This window comes from Notolabrus celidotus, chromosome 21 (genome assembly GCF_009762535.1).
Source record: "Notolabrus celidotus isolate fNotCel1 chromosome 21, fNotCel1.pri, whole genome shotgun sequence".
In the NCBI taxonomy this organism is placed as follows: domain Eukaryota; kingdom Metazoa; phylum Chordata; class Actinopteri; order Labriformes; family Labridae; genus Notolabrus; species Notolabrus celidotus.
In genome coordinates, this window is record NC_048292.1 from 7,187,641 (window position 1) to 7,215,548 (window position 27,908).

At 40.1% G+C, this 27,908-nt stretch overlaps 1 protein-coding gene across 4 annotated transcripts; it reads right to left on the reverse strand.

Annotated features, from left to right (window-relative positions):
• Window positions 1-37: 37 nt before the first annotated feature.
• rassf8b (Ras association domain family member 8b) lies at window positions 38-27,908 on the reverse strand. Of its 4 annotated transcripts, none has more exons than XM_034674211.1 (10): window positions 27,396-27,907; window positions 10,014-10,184; window positions 6,047-6,397; window positions 5,720-5,925; window positions 5,326-5,529; window positions 5,103-5,177; window positions 4,252-4,374; window positions 3,456-3,585; window positions 2,808-2,962; window positions 38-2,020 (listed from the first exon to the last, which is right to left on the reverse strand). In XM_034674211.1, the coding sequence occupies exons 2-9, from the start codon at window positions 10,123-10,125 to the stop codon at window positions 2,847-2,849; spliced, it is 1,317 nt and encodes a 438-aa protein (XP_034530102.1). In that variant the 5' UTR covers window positions 10,126-10,184; window positions 27,396-27,907; the 3' UTR covers window positions 38-2,020; window positions 2,808-2,846. The 4 variants fall into 4 exon arrangements, with proteins under 4 accessions (XP_034530102.1, XP_034530101.1, XP_034530103.1 ...); XM_034674210.1 differs by having other exon boundaries at window positions 38-2,053; window positions 27,396-27,906; XM_034674212.1 differs by having other exon boundaries at window positions 38-2,962; window positions 27,396-27,908.

The window sequence follows — 27,908 nt, forward strand, 5'->3', positions numbered from 1 at the left end:
GTTCACCAAATTCAATAACAAATGAAAGCTTTTTACATTTGCTTTAAATATATTTTATTCAGTTATTTATATATTTTACAGTATTTTTAACTGGATTTTCCCATTTTTCTTACTCAGTTGCTGCATAATGACTCAAGGAAATCTGAAAGCTAAAAATACAGTATAGGTGAATTTGTAAGTGAACAATACAAAAACCATAACACGTTTTATACACAATAATTTGTCCTGTCTGAACGTTGAGTTAATGCAAGTCAGTAATGTTAGCCTAGCACAGAAATCTAACCAGCAGGATGTTTAAAGTGAAGACATTCATCTTATTCACTCTTTTATCTCTCATAAATCGTGATACATGAGGCAGAAGCTGCTGCTGCTGCATGAATCAGGAGCCAACAGAAACACGTTCCTCCACAAATAAAAGCTGCAATTCTCTCTGAGCAGAGTCATTACTTCACTTACATTTGTTTTGTTGTCTTTCAGAGCCAATGCGACGTGTCAAACTTGTCAAACAGCCGCTCAAGACCCCATGAGAGTAAATGAAGGATTTAACTTGTCAAATGGCTTGAGACATCATAAACAGCATTCATCCATAATTACTTTCCGCCCATTCTTGTCTGGATAATTCTCTGTCTTGAAATATCCCTGAGCCACACATTTCTAAAATAACTTTCAAACCACTTGATGGCTCTTTCCACAATGGCTCCATCATTACATTTGTATAGAAAAAAAAGCATTATTGATGGCACAACAGAAACAAATTGGCAATGTCTCAAAGACAAAAGCAGATAAAATCATGCAACCGGCAATGTGGGAAAACACTTCGCAACATGGGCCACTTTTACATCCACGTGTGTTGTTATTTTGCAGGAATTCAATTTAAAAAAGGCTACAAAATAATCTGCTGGTTTTGCTAGAATTTTGCTACTCAACACTGACCTGTTGGCCTGCTCTTTACCAAAGCTCAAATCCCCATCAGTGTAAATGTCAGCAAGGCAAAAAGGGACACAACAAACCCATAATAAAATTAATCACTGAAGAACCGTTGCATCCTCGGTAGCCTCTAATTTGGAGCCCAAATGAGACCAATCACACATTACTGCATGCACACCGAGCTGCCTATTGTCGGCAACATTAAGATCTGACCTCCCTTGCACTCTGCATATTTTAGACTCCAATCTACTTTTCAAAAGCCTGATGTGATTTGTTGATCTTGTTTTCATTTCTTTTTCAGTAAGGCATGCCATTAGTCAAATGTCTCAGTCATACTGAGCCAGTTACAGATGCATGATGAGGCTGAAGTTGTTACCTTGATGATAATTCTGCTTAGTAAAAAGGGGAGGGAAGGGAAAAACTGAAGGAGTGCTGTCATGAGGGGGTTGTTGTTTTTCGTGTTGATAATTTCTCATGTGGAAGCGAGTAAATTATATTATATTCAGATATGAATGAAATTCGGTTTTTGGAGTCTTTTTAGAGTCTTCACCATCAAAGGAAAGAAAGTATCTGGGATTTACTGTTGACTTATTCCTGTCCAGTCCTGTAAAACTTTCAGTTTTCCATTAAATCCTATGTGACAGAGCTTGACCATCACAATATATATCATGTGACTACTACATGACTCAAGGTCATGGTGATGCACTAGATGGGCTTAAGTTGCATACACATAAAAAGTACATTCATCTAACTATTAATGTTTTTAACACTAGCTTTGGTTCATGTGAGACATCTTCAGTTAGTTATAATACAAAAAGACATAATGTAAGTTGGAGTCCCTGCTTGATGACATCAGTGAAACATGTTGAAATCTCTTTTTTTTGAGGCTTTGTTCAAAAATAACATACACAGTCACAGAGACAGATAACATCACTTCAGGAGCAACTTTCACAAAGTTAACTTTCTGAGTCGTGTGTGTTCTGACGCCACCTGGTGGTCAGACTGAGTCGCTGTTGGCAAATTCTTCCAGGCTGGATTTCCACCACAAGCTTTCAAGCCTCTGACAGCTCACCACAACATCCACATCTTAGAGCTTGTGGAGAAATAAAATTGGAGATTAATGGCTCTGCAAGAAAAAAACAAACAAACTGAGTACAAATATTTCACAAAAATGTCATAGCTAGAGTTACTCCATCTATTTTCTTCTTCATGACATTTACTTTTCCCATTATTTTTTTTTGCAGAAACAGGAAAAATGAAGCTAATGTACCTCAGGTAAAATCTGCACAGACATTCAAACATAGAAAAGGAGCTGAAGCTGAGTTATGCTGACATCAGTTCGCTTAACACCTGAATTGGTGCCTATGTTTATATGGCGCATAGTTCAGCAGCTCCCTTGAGTTCTTTAAAACATTATTGACACCTGGTTTTACAACACCAGAGTAAGGCAATCAAGATATGGCTATGCTTATAGCACAGATGTGGTGTCTGTGTTTGTGCATGCTCGTGCAATGAAGTATGTTTACAAATGTCTGAGTTTAGACCCCTGAAATGATGATGTACGACAGAACAATAAAGTTGATCTGCACTGTTTGGCTACTCATTCAACAAAAATACATCTCATGGCTGGTAGTTGTTGTTTTTTTCACTGTGAAAATGAAGCTTTTGTTGACTCAAGAGTGACCAAATGTTGGTTTGCAAATGGATTCTGACATCAGCTTGAGTCTCAGTCCTTCAAAGATGGAAGAGGTTGCAAAACAGGTATGAGTTTTCTTTTCAGAGCTGTTTTCATCCTCCATGTGACGTTTCTGACAGCATCATCTTCACTGCTGCAGCAGTTTGTGAAGTTAATTGTTAAGGTCCTGGTAACATCAGATTACCCTGCAGCCCAAACAAAGCCCTCCTGATAGTTTTTAGGGTCAGACGTAGATGCCTTCAGGGTTGAGGCTGGAGGACACAGTGCTTTGAAGAGCACGGAGGTCGCTGGGCAAGAGACGAGAAGAGCCGAGCCGTTTCAGAGAGCCAGAATCCACCTCTGTGGAGAGCAACGGCAGAAAATAAAGCAGAGAGGAATCACAATTTGATTCAACAATTTTTCTTGTCCAATATTCTTGCAGTCTAGGAAAAAAAAAACCTGGTCTAGGATTTATCCACTTTTGAGCTTATTGTAAATATTTCAGGCTTCAGAAAGAGTAGTTCTCAACCAGAACTTGCCAGAGGTTTAATCTTTTGAGAACGCAAAGGGGATTTTCTTTCTGACTCATTGTTAAAGTCTTGCAGCATTTTTAGGGCTGCTATTGATTTAGTCCGTGTAATGGGGTTACAGACTTAAGCTGCCATGGCACGGCATAACATGTTATTCTCAGGATGACCACAGGGTGGCACTGTGTACATACACATGTAAAAATCTTCAGTTTGAAGACATTAAAAGGAACTTTTGAACATTTTAATATGAAGATGTGTCTGGGTGGTGATGGGCTGTTTGAGTATACATGCTTTACTGTGTATGTGTGGTTGTGTATACATGCCGTTGTTGTTGTTTTCTCCTGCAGGCAGAGCAGGCAGCACGGTCACCTTGGTACCAGTCTGCTGAATGAACTGCTGCAGGTTGACCTGTCGAAGCTCTTTCGTCAGCTGCTCCAGCTCCTGCTCTTTTTCCTGTGATGAAAAGAAAAACACAATCATGCCTGAAGCGATCAATAATACACTCAATGTGAGTCTTTTCCCCACTTTTTCACCTTGACTAACACACTTTTACACATTCACATTATACTGTGGAGGATATGACATGTGAAATATCAATAAGAGATCACTCTGCTCAGTGTCTAACAAGTCACAACCCAGATGAGAGAGCTGAAGAGAAGCTCCCAGATGGTTACGCAACTCCAGGACTTGGATTGTGTACTTATTCAGGCCCCTCTCTAATCAGGCGAAGAATGCTGTAATACCCTCCCTCCCTTCCCCTTCACATTACTTCATGCAACCCACACCCTTCTGCAGGACCTCGCCTGTACATAGTGCACTTTGCAGCATACTGGTATTCTTGCAGCCAAGGATCCACTGTGCATCCCTGCAAGCCAGAGATTAAACTTTGCTTTACTGCCCACAGCTTAATGAGCTTAGATTTCTATACCTCCACCTGTGTGCACATAGCTGTGGCTTCCAGGAACACCCCTGCACCTAGGACTTCTTAAAAACATACCCTTTAATAAATCTACAGGGTCCTCCAGCAGCACATTGGCACAAACAACCAAACGTGCTTCATGATCCTGGACATTTTGTGGCCAAAAAAATAAACAAGAATACCTCAGAGTGAGACCTGACCTGTAATCTCTTGCCGGACTGGGAAAGCGAGCGCTCCAGTGCCCTGCAACTGGTCTCCAGCCGCGCTGTGTGTTGGCTCTGCTTCTCCAGCTCTGCACTCATTTTCTCCAGCTGCGTCTGCACCTGAAATCCAGGGCAGAGGAGATGAGAGGAAGCCAAAGCTCATGAAAACTTCTCAGAAGAGATGGGCAGAAGTAATTCATCCTCAGAAAGATGTAGGAGGACTTTTGGATGTTGTTAAAAAAAACACAATGCAGTATCACTTAGAGGAATGTGCCATTTAGGTATTTTGTAGTCATGCATTTGGCAAATACCTCTGCATTGAAAAAGATATTTGTTATAGGGTAAGAATTAGAACGTTTTTAACTGGAAAGTTTTTTAGAACTAAACAAAGCTCATGAACAGACTACAACTATGTTTGCAAATCTAACGACAGCATGCTAATTGGCAAGTGTTTAGCAGGTAGCTGTAACCACATACACAACAATCTTATTTAGCATGCTTGCTAATCAGCACTTGACCCACTAACAGCTGAGGCTGATGGGAATGTCGGTTTTGGGTTATTTGGTCACAAAAAACTGTCTGGATTTTGCAAAATAGTAGATTACAGCTGTATTACCTGCCAATTGGGATTAAGAGATTTCTGAAAATTGAAAATATAAGGGTTTACTAAAAGAGTAAATATTTTGAATGCAACATTTCACCATATTTTCTGCTCTAAAATGCACTAAATCAGAGGAGGATCTTCAGCAGAGGAGTCCTGGCCGAGATCTCATCATATTAACAAACTGTCCTCGGGAGTTTGCATGCTGCTGTGTGTGTTTGGGAAAACACGACTAAATAGATTGTACCTCCTCCTCGTTGACCTTCTGGCTGAGCTCTGCCTCCTGCTGCTGCCGCTCCTGCTCAACACCTGTCTCCATGCTCTGTAAGACATGATATAATAATAAATAGAATGAAAAAAAGGCAGGAAAATATTCACATATTATCATTTGATGGCAAAAATTTTGAGTTTCTAAGTTTTCCTTTTCATGTCCCAATAAATCAGTCAGCTCTTTTTTGTTTCAAGCTCACCTGTATGCGTGTTAAGTACTCCGAAAGCTTGTCTTCACAGTCCTGTACGCCACCCTGCAGCTCTGCTAGCTGTTGCCGGAGTTGTCGCTCACTCTCCTGTTCGATCTGCAGCTCGTTCTGCCAGAATTCCTCCTCCTCCATCTCTGCATCGTTCCTCCTCACCTGCTGCTCCAAAAGCAGCAGCTCCTCCTCTAAATGTGCCTCCTGGAAGGAGAAAAATGATCCAACCGCAAAAAGTTTTCCCTCAAAGAACATAATACAAGATACTACTATTGAATAAACACAACATCAGAGAATTTTGTCAGGGAAAGAAAGGATGCTGGGATGTGAATAGCCTTTTTGTAAACATCCGTTTTAGTTAAGTAACAGCGCTGGCAGCTGTGGTGTTACTCACTTCATTGGCCTCGTCGGTGTCCTCCTCCCAGTCTCGTAGCTCACTTTTGCAGCCCAGCAGACGGCTCTCCAGGGCCTGGAGTTTGTCTCTCTGCAGCTGCACCAGTCGGCTCAGCTCTCTGGCTGGACTCCCAGGTACAGATGCTACTCCAACACCTCCGACCCTGTTCAGATTCAGACTCACTCCCCGCTGCGGGAGCTGCTTGGCTAGATGGATGATGACAGGTAAAAGCATAAAGACAGGGAAGGAAAACCTGGACTTGTGACATCAAGTTCACAACTAGCTATCTTACTATTGTAAGCTTGAATATACTGGAAGAAAAAATACCTTCAGCATCTCTGCTTCTCCCAAATATGTCTCTCAGACCTTTGGCCCCTCCAGTGAATGTCAGGGACTTGCGCTTGGGTTCCCTCCTTTTGAGGGAGCGATCTGCCCCTGATGGGCGGAGCTTGGCCAAAGGTGGCAGGCTCTGCCGGTAGAAGCCACGTTCTGGGACACGAGCCTGCCCGTCGGATGTCGGCCGCTCGCTGACAGATGGGCCGGTTCGTTGGAGGATGAGCTGGACGTCGCTGGCATACTGACCCCACTTGTTGAGGGACACCACAGGGTTCTCATGCGGAGCCAGGTGACGTTCCGTTTCACGCCATTTTTCGATTAAGGTGTACCTGCCAGTGCGTCCTGGGATAAAATAAAAACACAACAATACATGTGGTGCTTCATTACATAAATTTCCAATGACATTTCTCAATCAGTTTCAGGACTGGCTGCATATGTAGCTGGACAGCATGTCTCTACCTCCAACTGTTGTACAAAATTGAAGCCAAAATACCCCAGAGGTCTGAGACGTGGTATTTACATCCTGCTCCTTTTGCTAACCAACATGCTTAACTAAACGATAAAAGGACAAAGATCCCTCAGAGCAGTCCAGTCCAGTGTGTAACAGGTTCTTGTGTTGTTTTGAAGTAGTAGTAGTAGTAGTAGTAGTAGTAGTAGTAGTAGTAGTAGTAGTAGTGGGGTAGTAGTAGTAATAGTAGTAGTGGTGGGGGTAGTAGCAATAGTAGTAGTAGTAGTAGTAGTAGTGGTGGCAGTGGTGGTGGTGGTAGTAGTAGTAGTAGTAGTGGTGGCAGTGGTGGTGGTAGTAGTAGTAGTAGTATTAGTAGAGGGGTAGTAGTAGTAGTAGTATTAGTAGTAGTGGGGTGGTATTAGTAGTAGTAGTAGTAGTAAAAGTAGTAGTAGTAGTAGTAGTAGTAGTAGTAGTAGTAGTAGTAGTAGTAGTAGTAGTAGTAGTAGTAATAGTAGTAGAAGTAGTAGTAGTAGTAGTAATAGTAGTAGAAGTAGTAGTAGTAGTAATAGTAGTAGAAGTAGTAGTAGTAGTAATAGTAGTAGAAGTAGTAGTAGTAGTAGTAGTAGTAGAAGTAGTAGTAGTAGTAGTAATAGTAGTAGAAGTAGTAGTAGTAGAAGTAGTAGTAGTAGTAGTAGTAGAAGTAGTAGTAGAAGTAGTAATAGTAGTAGAAGTAGTAGTAGTAGTAGTAGAAGTAGTAGTAGTAATAGTAGTAGAAGTAGTAGTAGTAGTAGTAGTAGTAATAGTAGTAGAAGTAGTAGTAGTAGTAGTAATAGTAGTAGTAGTAGTAGTAGTAGAAGTTGTAGTAGAAGTAGTAGTTGTAGTTGAATCCATATTGCTTGTCAGTTGACCAAGTCTTGTTGAATATCAACTTAAACTCTGTTGACTTTCAACTGAATATCTACTGATCGCTTGTAGAGTGTCACGAATGGACTATCCAAGTAAAGTGTTACCTAAAAATAATTTTGGTCATAAATCAGCATGATAAGAACTAAAAAAAATGATAGAAACCATTTTTTAAAACAATGTATTTGATGTGCAGTTTGATTTAGAAGTTTAATTTATTTCCCATCTGTTAACATGGAGGAGAACGGCTTTATGAGAACTACTGCAGCCAGACAGTAAGGGGAGTAGCTCCAATTGGTTTGGCTTCACTTTCTGGGGAGATGTCTTGTTTGTCGGTCTTGTAATACAGCCTATGGTTTTTAGTAGCTTGGGTTTAGTTGAAAAAAGGCGATGTAAATGCATGCATTGATTATTTTCTGCAGTATTTCTAACCAGCAAATCTGCAGTCTCTGTTTTTGGCCTTGTCATTGTCGGTGTTTGGCTTCAACACTGTTCCTTCATAGAAACAGAACATGGTGTGCACCAGATCCATCCAAACCTAGTTTTCTTCCTGTACACTATTTTGCTTTACCAACTAGTTTCAAGGATGTTATTGTAAGTGCTCTTTGGGGGATACGGTAAACCATCCAAAACCCCCAGCCTGTTTTTTTTTAAATATCACACAGTGTTTAAGTTCTGGAGGTTCCCCATAGACTGTATGAAATTATGCACAGCACAACAATTATCTCAACTGAAGCAGAGTTAGGAATTGTAGTGTAACATTGGCAGCAGCTCTAGACCTGGTTATTGTAACAATGAAAAAACAAGTGTGGTCAGTTTGTCCTCTATCCAGACCTCCACTGTTGTTGTTGAAAAAGTTGAAATCAGTGTTTTCTTTGTTTTTGATTGGTCAGTGATGAGGTGATGAGTACAGTAGGGTTCCAAAAAAAAGCAGACACCAAGGGTGTTTTTGTGCTTAGGACACTGAACCCATAAAACGCTGTAAGTGGACACAGGCCCTAAAACTTTTTCTGGTGTTGTCATTGCTCTCTCTGTGGGGGGTCTGTCCGTCCTGAGGTGTTTCCCAAGGATCTCTTCTTTGCCCCCCAATACAGAAACCAACACAATTCACTTTCTTTGTTTTGCTGTCAACATCAAGATACAGCCTGGGACCAGTGACCAGTGTTTAATGCTTATCTGGTTCCTTTATATACTGTATGTCACCACGGCTTACAGTTTCTGTGTTAAGAAAGTGAAATAACCGTGCTTTTAAAACTACTGTAAGCACAAAGCGAGGCATTTTAATGAGGAAACGCAAGTGGTAAAAAACTGTTTCTTTGAATTCTTTCACATCTCTCCCACACTTTTGGAGCTCTAGTAGTTTTAAAGAGTTCTACTAGCATAGTGCACAGCTTGCATAATTAAAGTACTTTTTGGAAAATTCAGCTCAACAGCCAAGTGAGTGTGTTCAGAAAAGGACAACATTCAATGTTTTGTGGCTCTTCTGTTTGTGTGTGTGTGTTTGTGTGTGTGTGTGTGTGTGTGTGTGTGTGTGTGTGTGTGTGTGTGTGTGTGTGTGTGTGTGTGTGTGTGTGTGTGTGTATGCATGCTTGCATTCTTCTGTACACACACTGGCAAGTAAACTCTTGCCAATCCTGATCTGAAGGTTCAGTATCCAGAGAATGCTCACACCTCACACTGTAGCCCTTTCCATCAGTGTATGAATGTTTGTGCAAACATGTGAATGGTGAATGCTTTAATGGTGGGAAGAGAGAGAAATGCGCCATAAAAGTTCTGTCCATTTACCTACTCTTACCCTCTTCCCACTCACTTAGGGTCCTAGTAAAAAGAGACACATTCATCACGACAGCCATTCACATCAAAGAGCACTGGTCTGGACAAAAGGCACATTGTGCACAGAGGACAGTGAAAGAGGTAACTCGCGCTACACTGACACTGTGAAAGCCGTGAACGTAACTCAAAATCTGTGGATGTTCAGAAACCCCTGTAAGAAAAACTTTCCATTTTTAAAATCAACCTACAACTCTCAATTTACAGAAATCCCCCATATGGATTCATAAGGCTTGATGTCCAATACAATCCATGCAATCACAAACAAAGACAAAGTGCCAACTAATTTCTGTGCAAGCGTTCTGCACGTCAATACACCAAAGTCTGCAGCATGACTCATCTTGTTTTGTGCAGCCCATTTATGGTGAAAATCTCTTTGTGCCCTCGAGTCACTTTTCATTTTGCTGCAATTTATCATCTCCAGTGTGTCTGACATCCTGCCTGGCCAATATTGGACACAACTCACATCACAGATAATGCCCATAGGGATTTGTGTTAGACTTTAACACCACTTCAGTTAAAGTTTTTCAGCACAGAGGTTAAATCTACTCTCCTTGGTTAACTTTTTGTCATGCCCAATGTTGGCTGTTTGATTTCTCTCTTTTTTTCCCATCTTTGTGCATTTACATAAGGCTGAGAATTTCTAATTATTTAACCAGTATTTTTCACATTAATGCTCATATTTCTCTGATATTGGATGTTTTTCAAGCATCTACCACCTGTAAAAAGACGATATGATCACGCTCATTCTCAAAGTGGTGTTAGTTTTGAGCTTACCGATGGCTTGTGCCAAAGCAATGACCACCTCCTGGCATGTGGTGAACTCTGTGACCCCACACACGATGCGCTGCACTCCGTCCACCCACACTTTCAGCTCCATGGCCTTCATCCAAAGGCCTTCATTCCTCCACACCACAAGGGGGGGCTACTGATGTTTTACTGTCCATCCTTGAAGGGAAAGGAAACAATGTTGGATTAAATTGTTTGGCGTTTGTTGAAAAAAAAATCTTTACGCAGCACTTAAACCTTGATGTTAACAATGGTTATTACCTGACTGTATCCAATATATGATTCTGATTTGTAGAATCCCCATAACAACGATACTTAATTATAAACAACAAAATCGACACCAGGGACAACCTGATCACTCACGTTCTATCAAACACTGCATGTCGTTAGTTGGTAGCAAGTAGCAACCTCCGGTCTAAAAATTATGAGTCCAATGCGGAAGTGCTAAAAACTGCAGTTCATCGAGGATCCACTTGAGGCTGGCTCTGGAAGTACCGGAAACCACCAATTCAAAAAAGACGATCTTTGCAGCAGAAATAAACATGTTTACAGCCTGGTACAAAAGACGAGTGTAGTCTGGATAGCTCATTTCTCGATCTGCTCTGATTACGAGTCCTCCAAAGAGAGGCACAGCTGACTGTGGGAACCCTGTAGCTGTTGGCTAGGAGGCTCAAACTCCGCATCTTTACGCCACAATCGCTCGACAGCAGCAATATGGCTGCCGCCGACGATTGACCTCAAAACAGTGCTTCAGAAACAGAGGGGTGACATCACAGATACTTCGTCCATATGTTATACAGTTTACGGTTGGTAGCCAGGTCATTTTTCATTTTTTCTATTTTATGTTTGTAGCATGTTTCTGTTTTTGTATTTCATGTTTGTAGCATTTTTCTGTTTTTTTTGTATTTTATTTCTATATAGCATTCACAGTTTTTCTTTGTAATGTTTGTTGAATTTTTAGTTTTGTATTTTATGTATATTTTGTATGTTATGTTTTGTTTTATGTAGACCCCAGGAAGAGTAGCTGCTGCGTTAGTGCCTGCTAATGGGGATCTGTTAAAAGAAAGAAAGAAAGAAAGAAAGAAAGAAAGAAAGAAAGAAAGAAAGAAAGAAAGAAAGAAAGAAAGAAAGAAACTGGATAACAGTGCTTATGCAAATTAGATTCCAGACAGGGTGAGCAGGACCCCAATAGGAAGCAAAACCACCTGTTCACTACACATTATCTCTAACAAAATGAGAGACAAGAGACATGTTGCATGTACAATCATTTATTTATTTATTTATTTATCATGGTCACATGGTGGCCAATGCTGTAAAATTGACACACTGCTGAGTTCCAGGTTGTTAGTTGTATGAATTCAGGTTTCCCACATTATTCAGAGACTGAGAAGACGATAAACATTGAAAATCCAAAGGGACAACTGATTACTTTTCAAGCCAAAACAATACCAGCTGTGATCTGAACAGAGCTAATGTTAGTGTCACTTACTAGATAATATTATCGTTAGCTAGACAGTGGCTGAATGCTATATTACACTTTGGTGGTTTAACACAAAACAACAGGAAATGATAAAATTCTTTGGAATGGTTTTCCTTTTTAAACAAAAGACTATTTAACATACCAAAGTTAGCTAGCTTGTTATAAAGTAAGTGCTTGGATGCTAATGGTAGCTGTAAAGGTAGTAAATGAGTTCAAAATATGGCAAGATTTAAATCTGTATTTAAATTATGACTTTTCTTTTCAGGAGCTTGTTTATCTAGAAATGATGATGGGATCAATCATACAATTAACAACCTGGGGGAAAAAAAGTCAAATTACAACATTTTAGCTTCCTACCCTTAGCATGACAGCAGATGAATATGGTGAAAAAGATCACAACTCTTAAGTTTCCATCAGCACTTTGGCCTTTCCTAGCTCTTTCATTTTTTCCACCACAGACAGCTGCTTTGAGTCTAATATCAATAGAAACAAACACATTATATATAATCTGCCAATTATAAAACAGCTGTCAAACAAAGATAGGATCTTAAGTTAGCTTAGTGTTTAGCAGCTTCAGATTTAAACATTTCAAGATGATGGAGGAAGGTGAAATAATCAGTATCATCTTTACAAGGTGACAGCATTTCAGGTGTGTTTTATACCTTGTTGGTCTATTCCCTGAACCATAAAATAAAACAGTACAAGTTTAAAGACTCATTTTATTTAAAATGCATACACCTCACATTCATTTCAATAAATGAAAAACCTGCACAAATATCAAGCAAGCACTAAATAGGTGTTCAGAATGACACAGGCTTTCTGTAAACAGACAAGTACAACATACAACACTTGTCCCTATAAGTGCTTTCCTGTAAAGCTGCAGCTAAATTGCAGGAGGAACACAGTTGTGGTGCAGTGATTGTGACCGTCTAACAGGCCTTCGACAATATATTTTTCATTTGCCAGTGTTGGCGAAGGGAAAGCTTTCAACGGCCGCATGCACGCAGAACGAAAGCCATTTGAAACTGCTGACACAAGCACCTCAGCAGCGAGGCAGTCATTAGGAACCTGGCAAGGCCACGACAGCAGGCCGGTGCAACAGAGCGGTGAAGGAGCTGCTGCCTAATGCTCAGAGTTCTGCAGCCCCACTGTGCACAACTCTCCTTTTTTTCCTGACTGGGCCATCAGCTCAGCTCTGATCCCTGACTTCCATAGCGCTCAAGGCCTCCTTTAACGATTTAGGCACCTTCTATCTTCATCACAGCTGGAATGGGACCCCCAATTCTCCAGCTTTTTAACTACTGATCCCCCTCGAGGCCGTTCCCACTGAGACTGCATCACATTGATGTAAGCACATTACGGCACTGAGGGCATCTGGTGAGGGTAAGTCTTGCCTTTTGGTGGAAAGCGGGATGATTTGTAACTGCAGACAGATACTGCATCTGAACTCAGACGCCTCTTACTGCCGAGTAAATGAGGCTCGACCCATGAATACAGCTTAGTGGAAGAGGGAATAAAGGGAGGGGGACAGTAAAAGTGAAGAAAATGAGAGTGGTGATGGTGCAACAGTAAAGCAACAGATGGACAAACAAAACAGAGAAAATGAAAGAGAAGAAAAGTAGAAGGTTTGTGGGTGTTATAAAGAAAAGCACAAATATATCTGAGCTGCAAAAGAAAAGAAACAAAAGCTTAACTTTGGAGGAATGTTGCACAGAAACAGTGTTAAAGGACCATTTAAAGCTTGTGAGGAGTTTTTTACTGGTTATGTAACAGGCTGAAATTAATACTGATGCTTCTATATCAGGGGTTCTCAAACTTTTTGTAGCCAGGGACCCCTTACAGGTGAGAACATTTTCCAAGGCCCCCCTCATAATTGTAACAGAGATTAAGCACATGCTTACTACCATTTGCACTCTTAGATGCCTTTGGAACTATTTGTATTGTAAAACGTATCAATCTAAATACTTCAGACCTGTTCCATAGTGATAAACAGATAACACTCTAATTTGAATCATGTAAATACTACTTGCATACTTTAAAACAGAGGGTCATTTCATTCCTTGTGGACTCAACATGACAGCATTTATACTTTTCAAGTAATTGATCTGAATCGCTTTCAGAAAATGAACAGTAGCAAGACTCACATATCCCTTTGAGCCACCAAATGGTATCATAACAATGGTGTATATGCTGTTTTTAATGACACATTACAATCTTATAAGTTATTAGAAATGTATTTTAATTATTTCACGGACCCCCACGCTATGGTACACGGACCCCCAGGGGTCCCAGGACCCCACTTTGAGAACCACTGCTCTATATGACTTTCAAAAGAAAAAGAGACCATCAACAGAAAGATTGATTATTGCAATGAAGTTATCTTTGCTGCCTGTGAACCAAGCGGCAACCTCCGGTCTAAAAATATGAGTCCAACGTGGAAGTGCTAAAAACTGCAGTTCATCGAGGACCCACTTGAGGCTGGCTCCAGAAGTACCGGAAACCACATACACACCAATTCAAAAAAGTCCGATCTTTACAGCAGAAATAAACATGGTTACAGCCTGGTACAAAGACAAGTGTAGTCTGGATAGATGATTTCTTGATCGGCACACACTGTAGGTGGGGTGAATTTTTTTCTAATGCAGCAATTTACAAGATATTGAGATTACGATTCTTCCAATGAGAGGCACAGCTGACTTGATTGACAGGCGGGAACACTGTAGCTGTTGGCTAGGAGGCTCAAAGCCTCTTTACGTCACCATCGCTCGACAGCAGCAATATGGCTGCCGCTGACGAATGGCATCAAAACAGCGCTTCAGAAACAGATGGGTGGCGTCATGGATACTACGTCAATATTTTGTACAGTCTATGCTGTGAACACTTCTAACAGGTAGGTGTCTGACAGGGTGGGAAACAGCAGCCTTCCAAAATACCAGCTTACTAACTATAACTAAGATTCAGAGTGATTGATATGTTTGACTGTTAAAAGACAGCAGGGGGAGATTTCACACATGTACAGGACAAGATCAGCAAAGAGATAAGAGGAACCACTTTGTCCAAAATCAAAAAAATCAGGAGCTTTAAATTGACTATTTTACAATAAGAAACTACAAATGCAATTGAAAAGCACATGGTAAAAGATTTGCATCTATCTTAGAAAATGTCCCTGACAGGGTTTCATAACAAATGGTATACTTAGAAATGATGTGATGACACCTTTAACATTTCACAGCTGCATTTGAAATGTTGTAATCCAGTGTTTATTCAATAATGAGTGCTGTTGAAATCACACTGAGGTTTTATCCAGGAGGAAGAGACAGTTCACACAAGCTTGTAAACCTGATCCCTCTCTGCCTCTCTCTCTCACACACACACACATTCAAAAGCTTAACACACACACACACACTTAGACACTTACTCATGTCTGTGTGAAAAGCCATGCTGAATTTTTCCCTCCAATGTGTTAGAATATTATAAAGTTATTATCAAAACAGAGTAAAAGCAGCTGCAATAAATCCATTCAATCACTTCATTCAAGTGGATATAAAAACCTGCTGTGACGGGAGATTGTAAAATGGAAATGTTCATGCATTAAAGGTGACAGAGTTTGGAGAAAAGCAATGACAAACTTAACACCAGCTATTTTAAAACAGAAGCATAAATTGGGACTCACACATTTGCTTTTATAAAAATAATAAAAATGACGGATGAGTCTGGTGGGGTGAGGAGCCACACGAGGACTGCCTGTCACTTCAGGAATACGAGTCACATTTCAGACTGAAGCAGTCACAGTTATATAAATTAAAACGATGATTTAAGTCCTTAGGGACATTTTTTACTTTTAGTACCGTCAGGCTGTGGCCCACTTAGACACAGTTTAAACTAACTTTTCAGCCACCATATGAAGCACAATATGATGAACAAGAACTCTCAGGTACCCCTTCCTAATGTAGAACATATGTGACAAAGATAGAGCAACCTCATCTTCACAGTAACAGTAATCAAAATAGAAATACCATATAATGAGATAAATTACCATTTTCTATATTGGTAGTGGAATATTTGGCATGTTCAGCAACGTTTCACGGCCTTTTTAACATTTTTTGGATCATGCAACTGTGTTCAAATTCAAATTCTACCTTATCCTAAGATTGCAGAGTCCCAATCTAACTAAGTTGAGCCAACGTCAATGCTATGATTTTTGGCCCCCTGAAAAGCCCCTGCTTGGGGGGTAGTTCTTTTCAAAGGTCCTGGGACTTTTGGTTGAGCGTTACGGTGTTTGTGGCGTTTACACAGTTGTTGAAACACAGAGGGAGTTCCTGAGAATGCATCCTAGTTTAGTTTTTTATTAAGATTTCTAAATATTATTTGATATAATTTTTTTTTTAATCCATATGTCACTGGCCTGATTTGCACAATCCAACCAGGACGAAACGCAGACAACAATGGGGGCACAGGAACCTTTTAGTTCCGAGGAAAGTAGTTCTGGGGGCTAAAAGACCCTGGAACTCTTGGTCGAAATGCACCTCATGTTAAGTGATAAAGCTCACTGGTAAATTTCATTTTTAATAAACTCATACTTTTAATATAATAATTATAATTTCAGTAGCATTCGTCTTCAAGAAAATAAAGTAATAGCACACATTTTGTCAGCTAGCACGTAATGGAAAAAAATACAATACACAATTACATTCTTCTATTTTATAATAACTATAAAAAGTCTCTATCTGCTTCCTTCGTGTTTTTAAGAGTAGCTGTGTTTTCAACGTGTCCCTCATATATCCATAAATCATTTCAAAAAGAAGTGTTTTTCACCACTTCATTTAAGCTCCAATAACTTGAGGGCAGTAGGTAGATAGCTTTAGCTTCATCTGACTGCATCAAACCATCCTCACTACACCCTCACTACACCCTCACTACACTATCCCCTGCATAATAACTTAACTAACTTTAACTACTATTTTTATAATGTAAAAACTACCTCTGCAACTCACCACTGCACTTTATTATATTATTTTAGCCTGTACATATTAGTCAAGCCTATTTGTTGTTTCTTGTATTTAGAGCTAATGTTATTGTTATTATATTTTTATTTTATTTTTTATTGTAGGTCTTATTCTTATTCTTATGCCTTGTACAAAGAGAGCACAGTTTACTAAAGTCAAATTCCTTGTGTGTTCAAGCATACTTGGCCAATAAAGCTGATTCTGATTCTGATTCTGATTCTGATTCTGATAAATTCAGACTTCTGCTTTATGATTGGTTGGTTACCATGTAAGGACCAAGTGGCAACCCCCGGTCTCAAACCATGAAGCCCATGCTGAAGTGTTATAAACTGCAATTCATCAAGAATCCACTTGAGGCTGGCTGCAGAAACACCGGACACCACATAGACATGAATGGGAAAAGACGATCTTTTCAGCATTAATAAACATGTTTACATCCCGGTTCAAAAAACGCCTTGGCCCTGCGTAGCTAATCTCTCTATCGGCACACACTGTACGGGGGTGAAATTTTTTCTAACGCGACGGTTCAGAAGATATTAAGATTACGAGTTTTTGCCCAAATAAGGACATGACTGACTTGACTCCCGGTCGAGAACACATAGCTGTTGGCTAGGAGGCTCAAACTCCGCCCCTTTACGTGACACTATGCCTGGTTGAGGTCCGCTTTTCCAATATGGCCACCGCCGCCGTCTATTGGCTTCAAAACAGCGCTCAGGATTAGATGGGTGACATCACGGATACAACATCGGTATTTTATACAGTCTATAGTAAGGACTCTAGCCATTCTGAATGCAACTATGAGACCTTAGAGCAATGGTTTCCAGGCTTTTTTCTGTCCTGTATCTTTAAATTATTTCAGACCATTGTCTGAAAAAGATACAGAATTGCAACTTTAGTGTTTGACATCAAGCTGAAAAACCAAGAAGCCACATTTACAAAGGGAACAATCAAAAGCAGCACTGCAACATGCATCTTAATATTTTTTTTACTCTTTAGGCAGCTTTAGGCAAGGTATGATCAACAATATGTTTACCCAACCATCCTTTTACTGTGTGCATTGTATGAAGCCATGTCATAACTCCAGTGCCACCCTAGTATCAAGCCCCCAAATTTGGGATACCACTGCCTTGGAGCTAGGGCTCTTGTGAACAACCACCAGTACATGTATCACATTTTGGGGACCACTTCACTAAATACTAAACATGACCATCATAATCAGAAAGTCCAGAAACTGACCAAACAATGTATTTTCTTGATTTATTCCTCAGTTGAATGTGTGATTAATTTCATTCATGCTCCCGCTGGCCGTCTGCCTTGAATATCACAACAAATGCAAGGTGTTTTCTTTTATGTGCAGCAGCACAGGAGCAGCAGCTGTGCAGAAACAGATGTTCAGACGTTGTCCAGTCCAGCTGAGCAGGCTCATACTGCAGGTTCTGTATTCTTTGATCCTTGAGGATGAAGCTTTTTCTCATCACTCGGATGAACTTAACATCTTTTACTTTTGAGCTAAAGTAAACTGAATTCAGGAGCTGTGACCTGGAAACTCCACGGCACACTGCCTCCAGACTCATCAGTGACAAACTAATTGAATGCTTTGCACGCCAACAGAACGACCACTGCAGCCTGGTTTCCTTGTGGAAACAAGCTTCGATTTTCTTCCCCCTGCTAATAACTTCCAACAATTGAAGCACCAACTCTCTGCCTCTCTCTCTCTCTCTCTCTCTCTCTCTCTCTCTCTCTCTCTCTCTCTCTGCAGCCATTAATATAATTTTTTTGAATTTTCATCATACTTTTTCCACTTTCTCTCTGGTTACATCTTTGATGTAAATTAGTCGCTTTGAAGCCCCACTCTGCCAGAGTGAGAATAAATTAATCATACGGGCTACATGGCGAGAGTATACAAATTAGCATGCTGCAACTTGTGTGTTTGTATTTTGGTTCAGCTTGGTTGTAAATGTATACTTCCATTTTTAGAATCAGACTGAGCTTTAGGCTACAGTGAGTAACCTCCGGACCTGTGGGAAAGGTGCTGCTGCAGATGTTGGAATTTCCTTTTCCACTGGTTACAGTTTAGTAAACACTCAACTCACATGGACTCCATGCTTCACATTCCAACTGCATGCCAAATCCTTCACGTATAAACCGGTCACCGAGTGCAGGACAGGGAAGTTTAACCTTAAGGGCAGGGGGAGCATTTCTCCTAAAGCACCATCAAACAGGCAAAGTCACTACAGAGAGATCCAGCCTCTGATTGGCCTTTAAAATTAATTCATTACAGTGTGTCTACTTTGAGAAATCTTTGGGTCTCCCTGAAGCATCAAATAACTTTAGTCGCATTATCCTGTAAATTATTCAATTTCCTCTCACTCTCATATGTTGAAATAACAGAACTTTTTAAAACTGATGAAATTAAAATCAGCCTCATCTGTACTTCCTCAAGTGCTAATTAGTGTAGCAGTGTTAATGATTCTACTTACCATCATGTCCAATCTATGACTATGTTTTATAATTATTTTCCACTAATTGCCCTGATTAAGTGTTTAAATACTATTTGTTATGCATTCTTGTTAGCTTTCCACTCGGACTGTTATTTTTTATACACAATGAGCCCCCTCTGCTTTATTAGCAATAAGCTCCACTAAAGACATTACAATCAATTATTTTTTGTTTGGTATATTAAGATTACGAGTTTTTGCCCAAATAAGGACATGACTGACTTGACTCCTGGTCGGGAACACATAGCTGTTGGCTTGGAGGCTCAAACTCCTCCCCTTTACGTCACACTCTGCCTGGTTGAGTTCCGCATTTCCAATATGGCTGCCGCCGTTGATTGGTTTCAAAACTGCTCTTCAGGAACAGATGGATGACATCACAGTTCTAAGTCCATATTTTATACAGTCTTTGGTTACGACCAACTGTTAGCTTATTTATTATTTCTGTGTTTTGGGAAGTGCTGCAGCTTGTAACTACAGATGTGTCAGCGAGAGAACTATATCGTCTCTGTTACTACCATTATAAATGGCGTGCTGATGCCAAAAGTGGATGTTAATACCTGGTCAATCACACAACACATTAGCAGTACAAAAACACTACTTCAGTAAGTGTTAGCTTTACTTAAATGGTTAACATGCTAAACAGTGTAACATAAGTAAACATCACTTTAGCATGCTACCATTTCTACTTTGAGCTTGCAATGACTTTACTGAAGATGTTGATGCTTTTGGTTTAAACAATTGAAGCCAACGTGGGTGTGCCTAAAAACTGCATTCTTTTAATGGCCAGGAGGGGGTGACTCCACTGGTTGCAAAAAAAGAGTCAGATTGTATGGAAAATATATAAAAATTAGCTCATTTGGGGCGCTGGTGGCCTAACGGTCTAAGTGCCCCACATACAGAGGCTATAGTCCTCGTCGCAGAGGTCGCCGGTTCGATTCCCGGCCACATGGCCAACATTTCCTGTCTATCTACAGCTGTCCTATCAATAAAGGCAAAAACGACCCAAAATATATTTTTTTGATATTAGCACACTTCACAGTTAATGCATTGACTCAGTTAACATTTTCTCAAGAGTTATTGGTCCCAATAGCTTATTTGAAGTCACCAACATGTTTGGGTTTTTTAGCTCATCCCAGTCTTTCATTTGTAGTAAAGCAGTAACCAAAACTGCTCCAGTCTACCTGGAACCCCTCATCCAGGTCTACTGACCTTCTCGCCCGCTACGCTGAGCCTCTGAAAAGCGCCTAGTGCTTCCAGCACACAAGGCCTCAAAATCACTAGCTTGACTCTTCTCTTCTGTTGCCCCTAAATGGTGGAATGAACTGGCCAACTCCATTCGATCTGCAGAGTCCCTCTCTACTTTCAAAAGACAGATAAAGACCCAGCTCTTTAGGAAGCACTATGCACTTAGCTAGACTGTTCTCCACTGTTGTCCCCAGTGGCAGATCATGTCTTCCAGCTACGATTGACTCACACTGTCCTGCTCTACTCTGGGAATCTGTGTTCAGCTCTTGAGGGACCCAGCACTTGGTACTTTGGTCATTATTGTGGTGATGTTAATTGTTGATGATGATAATGGAAGGTCTTAAATTGGTTGGTTGCTTCATTGTAGATGTTTCTTAATTTGAAAAAAAAAAAAAAAAAAAATTCCTTACTTATTTTTGTGCATTGCCTTTACACTGCTTGGCAGTACCTGCACCCAAATTGACTTGAAGCCCTTTGTTACTCTTACTGATCTTGTTTCCTCTTGTCTAGATATTTGCTTGTGTTGTTCTTGTTCTCGTATGTACGTCGCTTATGATAAAAGCGTCTGCTAAATGACATTGTAACATTGTAACAAATGAAAGACTTGGATCAGCTATAGACCGTGAATAGCTAGTTGCTATCAGGGTGACTTTCAACCAGAAAAATACATGTATCAATGACAATTCAACCTCTCATCCACTGAAAATATAGTTACCTCTGCTTCCAGAAAACGTATATGGTAACAAGCAAATTGCCAAACTCCCAGCTTCAAATTGGTGATTCCCAAAGTTAGCATGCAAAACCCCAAATTAGCATCCCGGCTAAGAATTAAGTTCAAAGCACCATCCCAAAAAAATGTATTCACCTTGATGTGTAAAAAGGAAAACATTTCTGAAAGTGAAAATATGTCTTTCATCAAAAAGTTAGCACATTAGCATTATGTTTAAAGGTTTGTATTTATAATGTACAAGACATTCATGTATGTTTCTTCAGTGATTGTTCAACAAATACAAACATTACAAAGATTAAAGCATGGCAATAATAAATGTATTTTTTGAAGGTGTCAGTACTGAGTAAAAAGACAAGTACAATCTATTTTTTAACTGTGTGATGTAAGTAGATAAGTGATGGCGAACCATTCAGCTGGGAAGACAAAAGGTTGCTGCAATCAAACACTGGTTGTCAGACAGCTTTCACTGCAGCTACTTGGTTTCAGACATGAAGAATACCGTGTCGTCTGAGCTGTTAACCGTTGAGCTAAACTTAGTTGTGACTCCAGTCTGCCTCCCCTGAAGTTTCATTCTCTGGATGCCACAAGAAGGCAGAGTTAGGGAGGGACTCAGATTAGCAGATCAGTGTTTCTTATGAGCATTTCCTCCAACATGGATGGTAATTCATAAGACAGATCTGCACAAAAATACCACTGAGAGCTCCTTTAATATCCCTGAGATGGGTATTAAGGGTTCAACCACACATTCTTACTGTCTCACCAGCTTCAAGTCTGGGTGTAACAGCAAAATACCAATCATGGGTTCATTTCCTTTCTTGCTTGAGTCTAGTGCTCTCTGTCTATCGCTTGATTAAACTTTGAAGAGGTTGGACCCCTGACCCTGGCTTATTTCTCTAGCAACACAACATAAACAAATTCTCATTGGTTTCAATAACACTGTTCTAAATTGAACATATACATCGCTGTAAAACTATAATTGTGGGGGAACACCTTGTTAAAATAAACCTTAATTTCTATTTTCAGTACACTGAATGATGTCATTTTGAGAATTTGACAGACTTACTTTTTTTTCCCATCTACTTTTACAAAGTAATTGCTTTGAAGCTGTTTTTGTTCAGATGTTGTTCTTTTTTAAAAAATCTTCCAACTACACTTTAACTTTAATTTGCTCCACTTGAAGGATGCTTAACACTTTATAGCAATATAAGATAACAGAATTAAGGAAAAATATGGAAAAACACTGCATTTGGAGACTTCATAATACACCTTCAATTCTATGCTAAGTGCAAGATATTTTGATTAATCTAATTGCTAATTAATAGTGTTTCTGCATAGTAGACTTAACTCCATATTCTATATTTCGCTCAGTGGTTTACAAAGTCAATGGTTTGTTTGAAATAGGGAAGCTTTTATGATATGTTAGTACATTTCTACATCTAAAAACCTTAAGTGTGGTTTGAGTAGCTTGGAATGAAGACGACATCTTAAAGCTGCAGCTGCTCTGAGCGGTTCAACAACAACCAATGACGCAATCAGGAACCAATTTTTAAAGTAACAAGGAGGCTGAGGCTGCAGGAGGGGGTCCACGGAAACAAGCAGTGCGCAGACAAAAGAGCATGCTGCAGAGTGTGTGTGAGTGAGTGTGTGTGTGTGTGTGTTTGTGAGAGCCCACATGGCTAGGGGGCATGACTGGATGCAAACAATCCCTCACCATGGCGACACAGCTCTGGCTTTGTCCGGGCCTTACACAGATGACTGGATTGATTGGAGGCCACGGACTGGGAAAGTAGACCAAACAATCAGTAACAATTAAGAAAGCAGCCCGTGCTTTCCTGTCACTTCCTCTTTGTTTCCTTTCTGCTGTGGGCTGCGAGAAAACATGGAGGTGTGCACTGCAGCAGAGTTTCTCAAACTGAGGATTATAAAGGGCTTTACTGGAAGTCTCAGTTGTTCTGCGGGTGGAAAGTGACCACACAGATTTAACCAGACCTGCACACTTCATTCAATACAAAATATAACTATGGAGCACAAAGTCATTTCAAAACAATGTCAACATAGCTCGCTGAATCCATGTGCAAAAGCGTACATTTAGCATTTAGTGTAAGTCTTTTACAACCTCTGTACATAGGGTGCGCTCCAACTGCTGAGCCAAACCAGCACCTAAACTGGTCCCCATCCAAGTCTCTGCAGACCGAGCTACTGCCGCTCCTTTGGTTCTTTAAGCTAAATGCTGCTGTCATCTTCCAATGTAATTACAATGCTTAGCATAGCATGCTGAGTTTAACAGATTAATTATGGCACCATCTTAGTTTAGCATGCTCAAATTTGCTAATTAGCATTAGAAATGAGCACTAGATAGTAAGTACAGCTAAGGCTGATGGGAATGTATATGAAAATAAAAATAATACTAAAACATTAACAGCTCTTTAATGCTGCAGTCCTAAACTCAAAAAAAGCAACATGGGTGTCTGTTTTATCAACATAAGTATAACATGTAGCTTCTATTATAATTATTCATGTTTAGTGGTTAAACATTTTTAAATCATGTACTTTTAACATGACATGCAAAATCCTTAAAACTACAAGATTGCTTTATGTCAACACAACCTAATGGGTTTAGGTCAGAATCCCATCTGCAATACCTCTCCAGAGCAGAAGATGGCAGTAACTTGCGACAGGCCCTGTTCTTCAGCCAAGGTAGCGTGCTTCTGGCAAGGAAGAGCCATTACGGGGAGTTGGGAAAGATCGCTTGTAACTGACTGCAATTGGGACACTGGTGGTCTAGCGGTCTAAGCGCCCCATGCATTGATGCTATAGTCCTCATCGCAGAGGTCATCGGATCGACTCCCAGCCGGTTGACCATTTGCTTCATGTCTTCCCCCACTCTCTACTCCCCATGTTTCCTGTCTCTCTTCAGCTGTCCTGTCAATAAAGGCGAAAAAGCCCAAAAATATAACCTAAAAATAAATACATATAAGCTATCCATAATCATACTATACAACTTATTGTGACCCAAGACAAGTTAGTTAGATCCTACCTTAGTAAATATGTTGAAACAACCTTTACAAATTAAGTTGGACCCAAACATTGCAAATAAGTAATGGCAACATCAATACTTAATGTTCATTCAACATATTTACAATTAGTTGGTTCAACAATATTGTGTCTCACTAAATGAAAGAATTTCAATTTGGTGGAAATTCTTTCCATAATTTTATTACATTCACCCAACAAATTATTTCTCTGAGTGTACTTTAGCTTGAGCTTAATTCTAAAATCAGTACGCTAACAAGTTAACCATGACGAAGCTAGCTAACAAGTGGACGTCTGATAGGTTTAAAGGGGAAGTTGGTACTTCACCTCTTTTTGAAGTGGGATTGTATAAATAACTTGTAAATAATTAGTTTATTTCCCAAAGGGGATTCAAGTCTACTCCACTCTTTCCATATTAGCTACATCACAAGGAAAAAGTATCTCAGATGATAGCCTAGCTTCCGTGCTAGTTCTCTGCCCTGTTTCTCAATTCAACTGTTTTAATGGCCATTCTTTAGCACTGTCGTCAGATGAAGCTTAAGCTAGCCACCAGCTACACCCACTGTAATTAGCCCTCATTTAGTGGACATAAAGAAAAGGTTTTTGGATGGACTTTAAACTTTGGAGGGACATGTTGCAAACACAATTATTAGTATTATGTAAAACACCAAGAATGTTCTCATTAGTATCTGTTTATTTATAGCACTTCACACCCATGTTGCAATACTGGACATTGCATATTTTTCACATATGGTGCTGGCTTTATTCACAGTTAATGCAAAGTACAGCTGAGGATATTCAGATTGATGATTTAAGGATGTGAACCCAAGTGTTGGCCAAATTCTTATTTTAACCTCATGATGAAAACTTTTTATAGTAACTGATTAGGGGGCATTGATGCTTGTGAAGTAGTCATGCAAATCCTCTCAGTAGTCAAATATTAAATTCCAGCTACTTCTACTTCTGAAGTGGTACATGAGCCACATTTCTATCAAACCACTCCTGTTCAGCCATGCACATTAATACTAATGTGAGCAGATTTTTTAAATGTAATTAAATAATTTAAGATATGTCAGTTAGTCCTCACAGTGATGTATTTTTGCTGATTTTAAGAACACACAGACTCATATCATACTGTTTTTCTTGAGGTTACCAACCCCCCAACATTTAATGAGGAAATGCCACCCGAGCTTCTTTTAACCTACTCTGAAATCTGATCATAACAACAAACTAATACAACAGTGAAACTTGATCAAGGGCTTCACATGGAACCTCAATGCCTGAACATTCCCTTCAATCACGTTGCTGCATGCAGCTGTGTTCCACTTACTGGAGACGTGATTTAGAGATTACTCAAAACTTTGTCAGCTCAGAGATGTGGCCACTGGTTTAACAGATGCCTAAATTATGTGTGTAAAAAGCTTCAGCTAATGGATGCATGTTAGACTTTTACAGTAAGTTTAATCCAAGTGTACCAGAACATCTTAAATATGAATGAGCTTCGAGTACATTAACACTTTGTTAAACACTAAATATCATTCTATTTCCACTCGTGGCGTTCATCATATTGAAGTAAAGTAACCCTAACTGCCACCTTGCAGTTCCAAAAGTTAAAACTAATCAGCTTGGTAGTGACAATAAGCCTTTGACCCTATAAGACCGGAGCTTAGTTAAACATCAGGTGGTTGGATCTTGTCCACAGGGGGTCTGCTGAAAGATAAACAACACTAAACCTTGATGTAAAGTCCTTTAAATCTGATGTTTTTCTACTTAAGGCACCTGTTAGGTGTTGAGGTAAACATTGACAACACAGAGTGACATGTTTTGAAACATAGGGCAGTGTAAATGGGGCATGGATGTTATTAGAGCATATGGCTTGGGGAAAAAGATTGGTCAAGATATTAGAGCAGCTAGTTTTGGTAACAAATAAATATCTCAAGTCTTTTGGTTGTAAACTTTGTCTTCATCCTGCTTCTCATTATTGAGGATTTGCTGTCCTTTTCTTCATTTCATAACGGAATTTGGGGGCAACACATGATCTTATGGAGCCATCCCCAAAGCTCATAAAAACTGTGACTTACAGTTTTCTGTATTTCCTGTCATTTAAAAAGACATAATGTTAATCCCAGATGACAAAACGTGTTGCTGCCGGCTGAGTAACCTACCTTTTATTGTGAAACTGAGAATCACAAGAAACTCTTGATCAAGTGGCTCAAGGAATATGATGAACCAAGACATGCTGATGTTTACTCTGAGTCATATCTAGAGGGGTGAATTTTGCTTTTGATCAAAACAAATCATCGCCTCTCAAGTTGCTGACTGTTATGGAATCAGTGCGGCGTGTAAACAAAATCTTGAGGTCATTTATTACTCACTGCTGGCTACATCAGAATTTCAGAGAAGATGGCCAGAGACATATGTTATTCAGACAATGACCAATGGGTTTTGAGGTTGGTATAGTACCATTTATAACACAATGTTTATGGTAGCCTATAGGGCAGGTCTACACCAATTCTTTGTTGTTCTATTTACAGAAACCAAATGAATCAGCCGATTAGCAAGCCCTTCACTGCAGGAGCAAGAAAAAACCTTTCAACAGGTAAAATCCTTCAGCAGAACCAGACTCTTAGGTGTACAGCCATCTGCCTTAACAATAATGATAATGGTTTGAAACAAACTATAATACAAAAAAACCTTACATGGCTAATTGTTCTCCCAATAAGAGGAGAACGACTGTTATTCCTTGTTTTGGTGTTTCAGTTTTAACACAACAAACCTGTGGATGAGTTTGCCCTTACTTTATCCCACGTGTGCTTCAAGGACTTTTATACTCTACTGTAGCTGTACAGTTGAAGGAGCTCTGATTAAAACCACTGCTGAGTGGGCGCTTATAGCCAAATTCTATTAAGAGATTCATCATTGCAGGGCTCAGCAGACACACACACACACACACACCCTCTTAGACCACTCACTCATTTCCTGCTGGCTCATGGATTAGGTATGTTACCATGAGCATAAACCAGTATCACCCAGTTTGAGGATGTATTCTTGTGTGAAATATAAGGTACTTATACTTCAAGCAGGTTGTAAATCTGTCTGTCACACATTGGTGTAGAGCTGTGGTGTTAAAAATAGCAGATGGAAATGTGACTAAATCTGCTATGGAACCCAAAGTTATGAAACTAAAGCTAAACAGTCTGTATCAGGTATTCTGTGTGCTCTCCTGCCTCCACAATGAACTGACATTCAGCCCTTATTTAAATAACAGCAGCTTTTAAATGTTGGCTCTAATAACAGGATTGACGCATTCAAGCTTCCGAAGAGACAGAATAGACATTGAACGCATCAGCCAGCTTTATGTAAAACCACACAACATACCTCTTGTCCGCAGCAGATCACTCCGTCTCATGTTGGACTCTCTCCTGTTGTCCTGTGGGCTCGGTATCTCTGTGAGGAAAACAATCCGGTACTTTCCGCTGCATGTTTAAAAGGCCACTTGCCGGAGGATCCCCGTTTATTCCGAGCTGCTCACGCACCCGCAGCAGAGTGCCTGACGCGCGCACATCCCCGCGTGGATGTAAACATGCGTCCCGTCCGGTTACTGGACATCCGACATGGGAGCTTTTTCAACATCTGCTGCCCTGCCTGCTAGCCCTGCTGCTCTGCCTGTCACTGAGGTGGAGGGAGGAGGAGGGAGGGGGGGGCAGACCACAGGGAGTGTTGTAAATTACGTCGGAACTGAACTGGGACACCGCAAGGCATGATGGACCGGTTAAAGCCGCAATGCACTGGCGACGTATTTGGACCCGTTCAGCTCTGATGCAGATTGCAGTCACGTTGGAACCGGAGCTGTTCTGAAAGGAGGAGAAAAAAATCAATTAATGTGCCAAC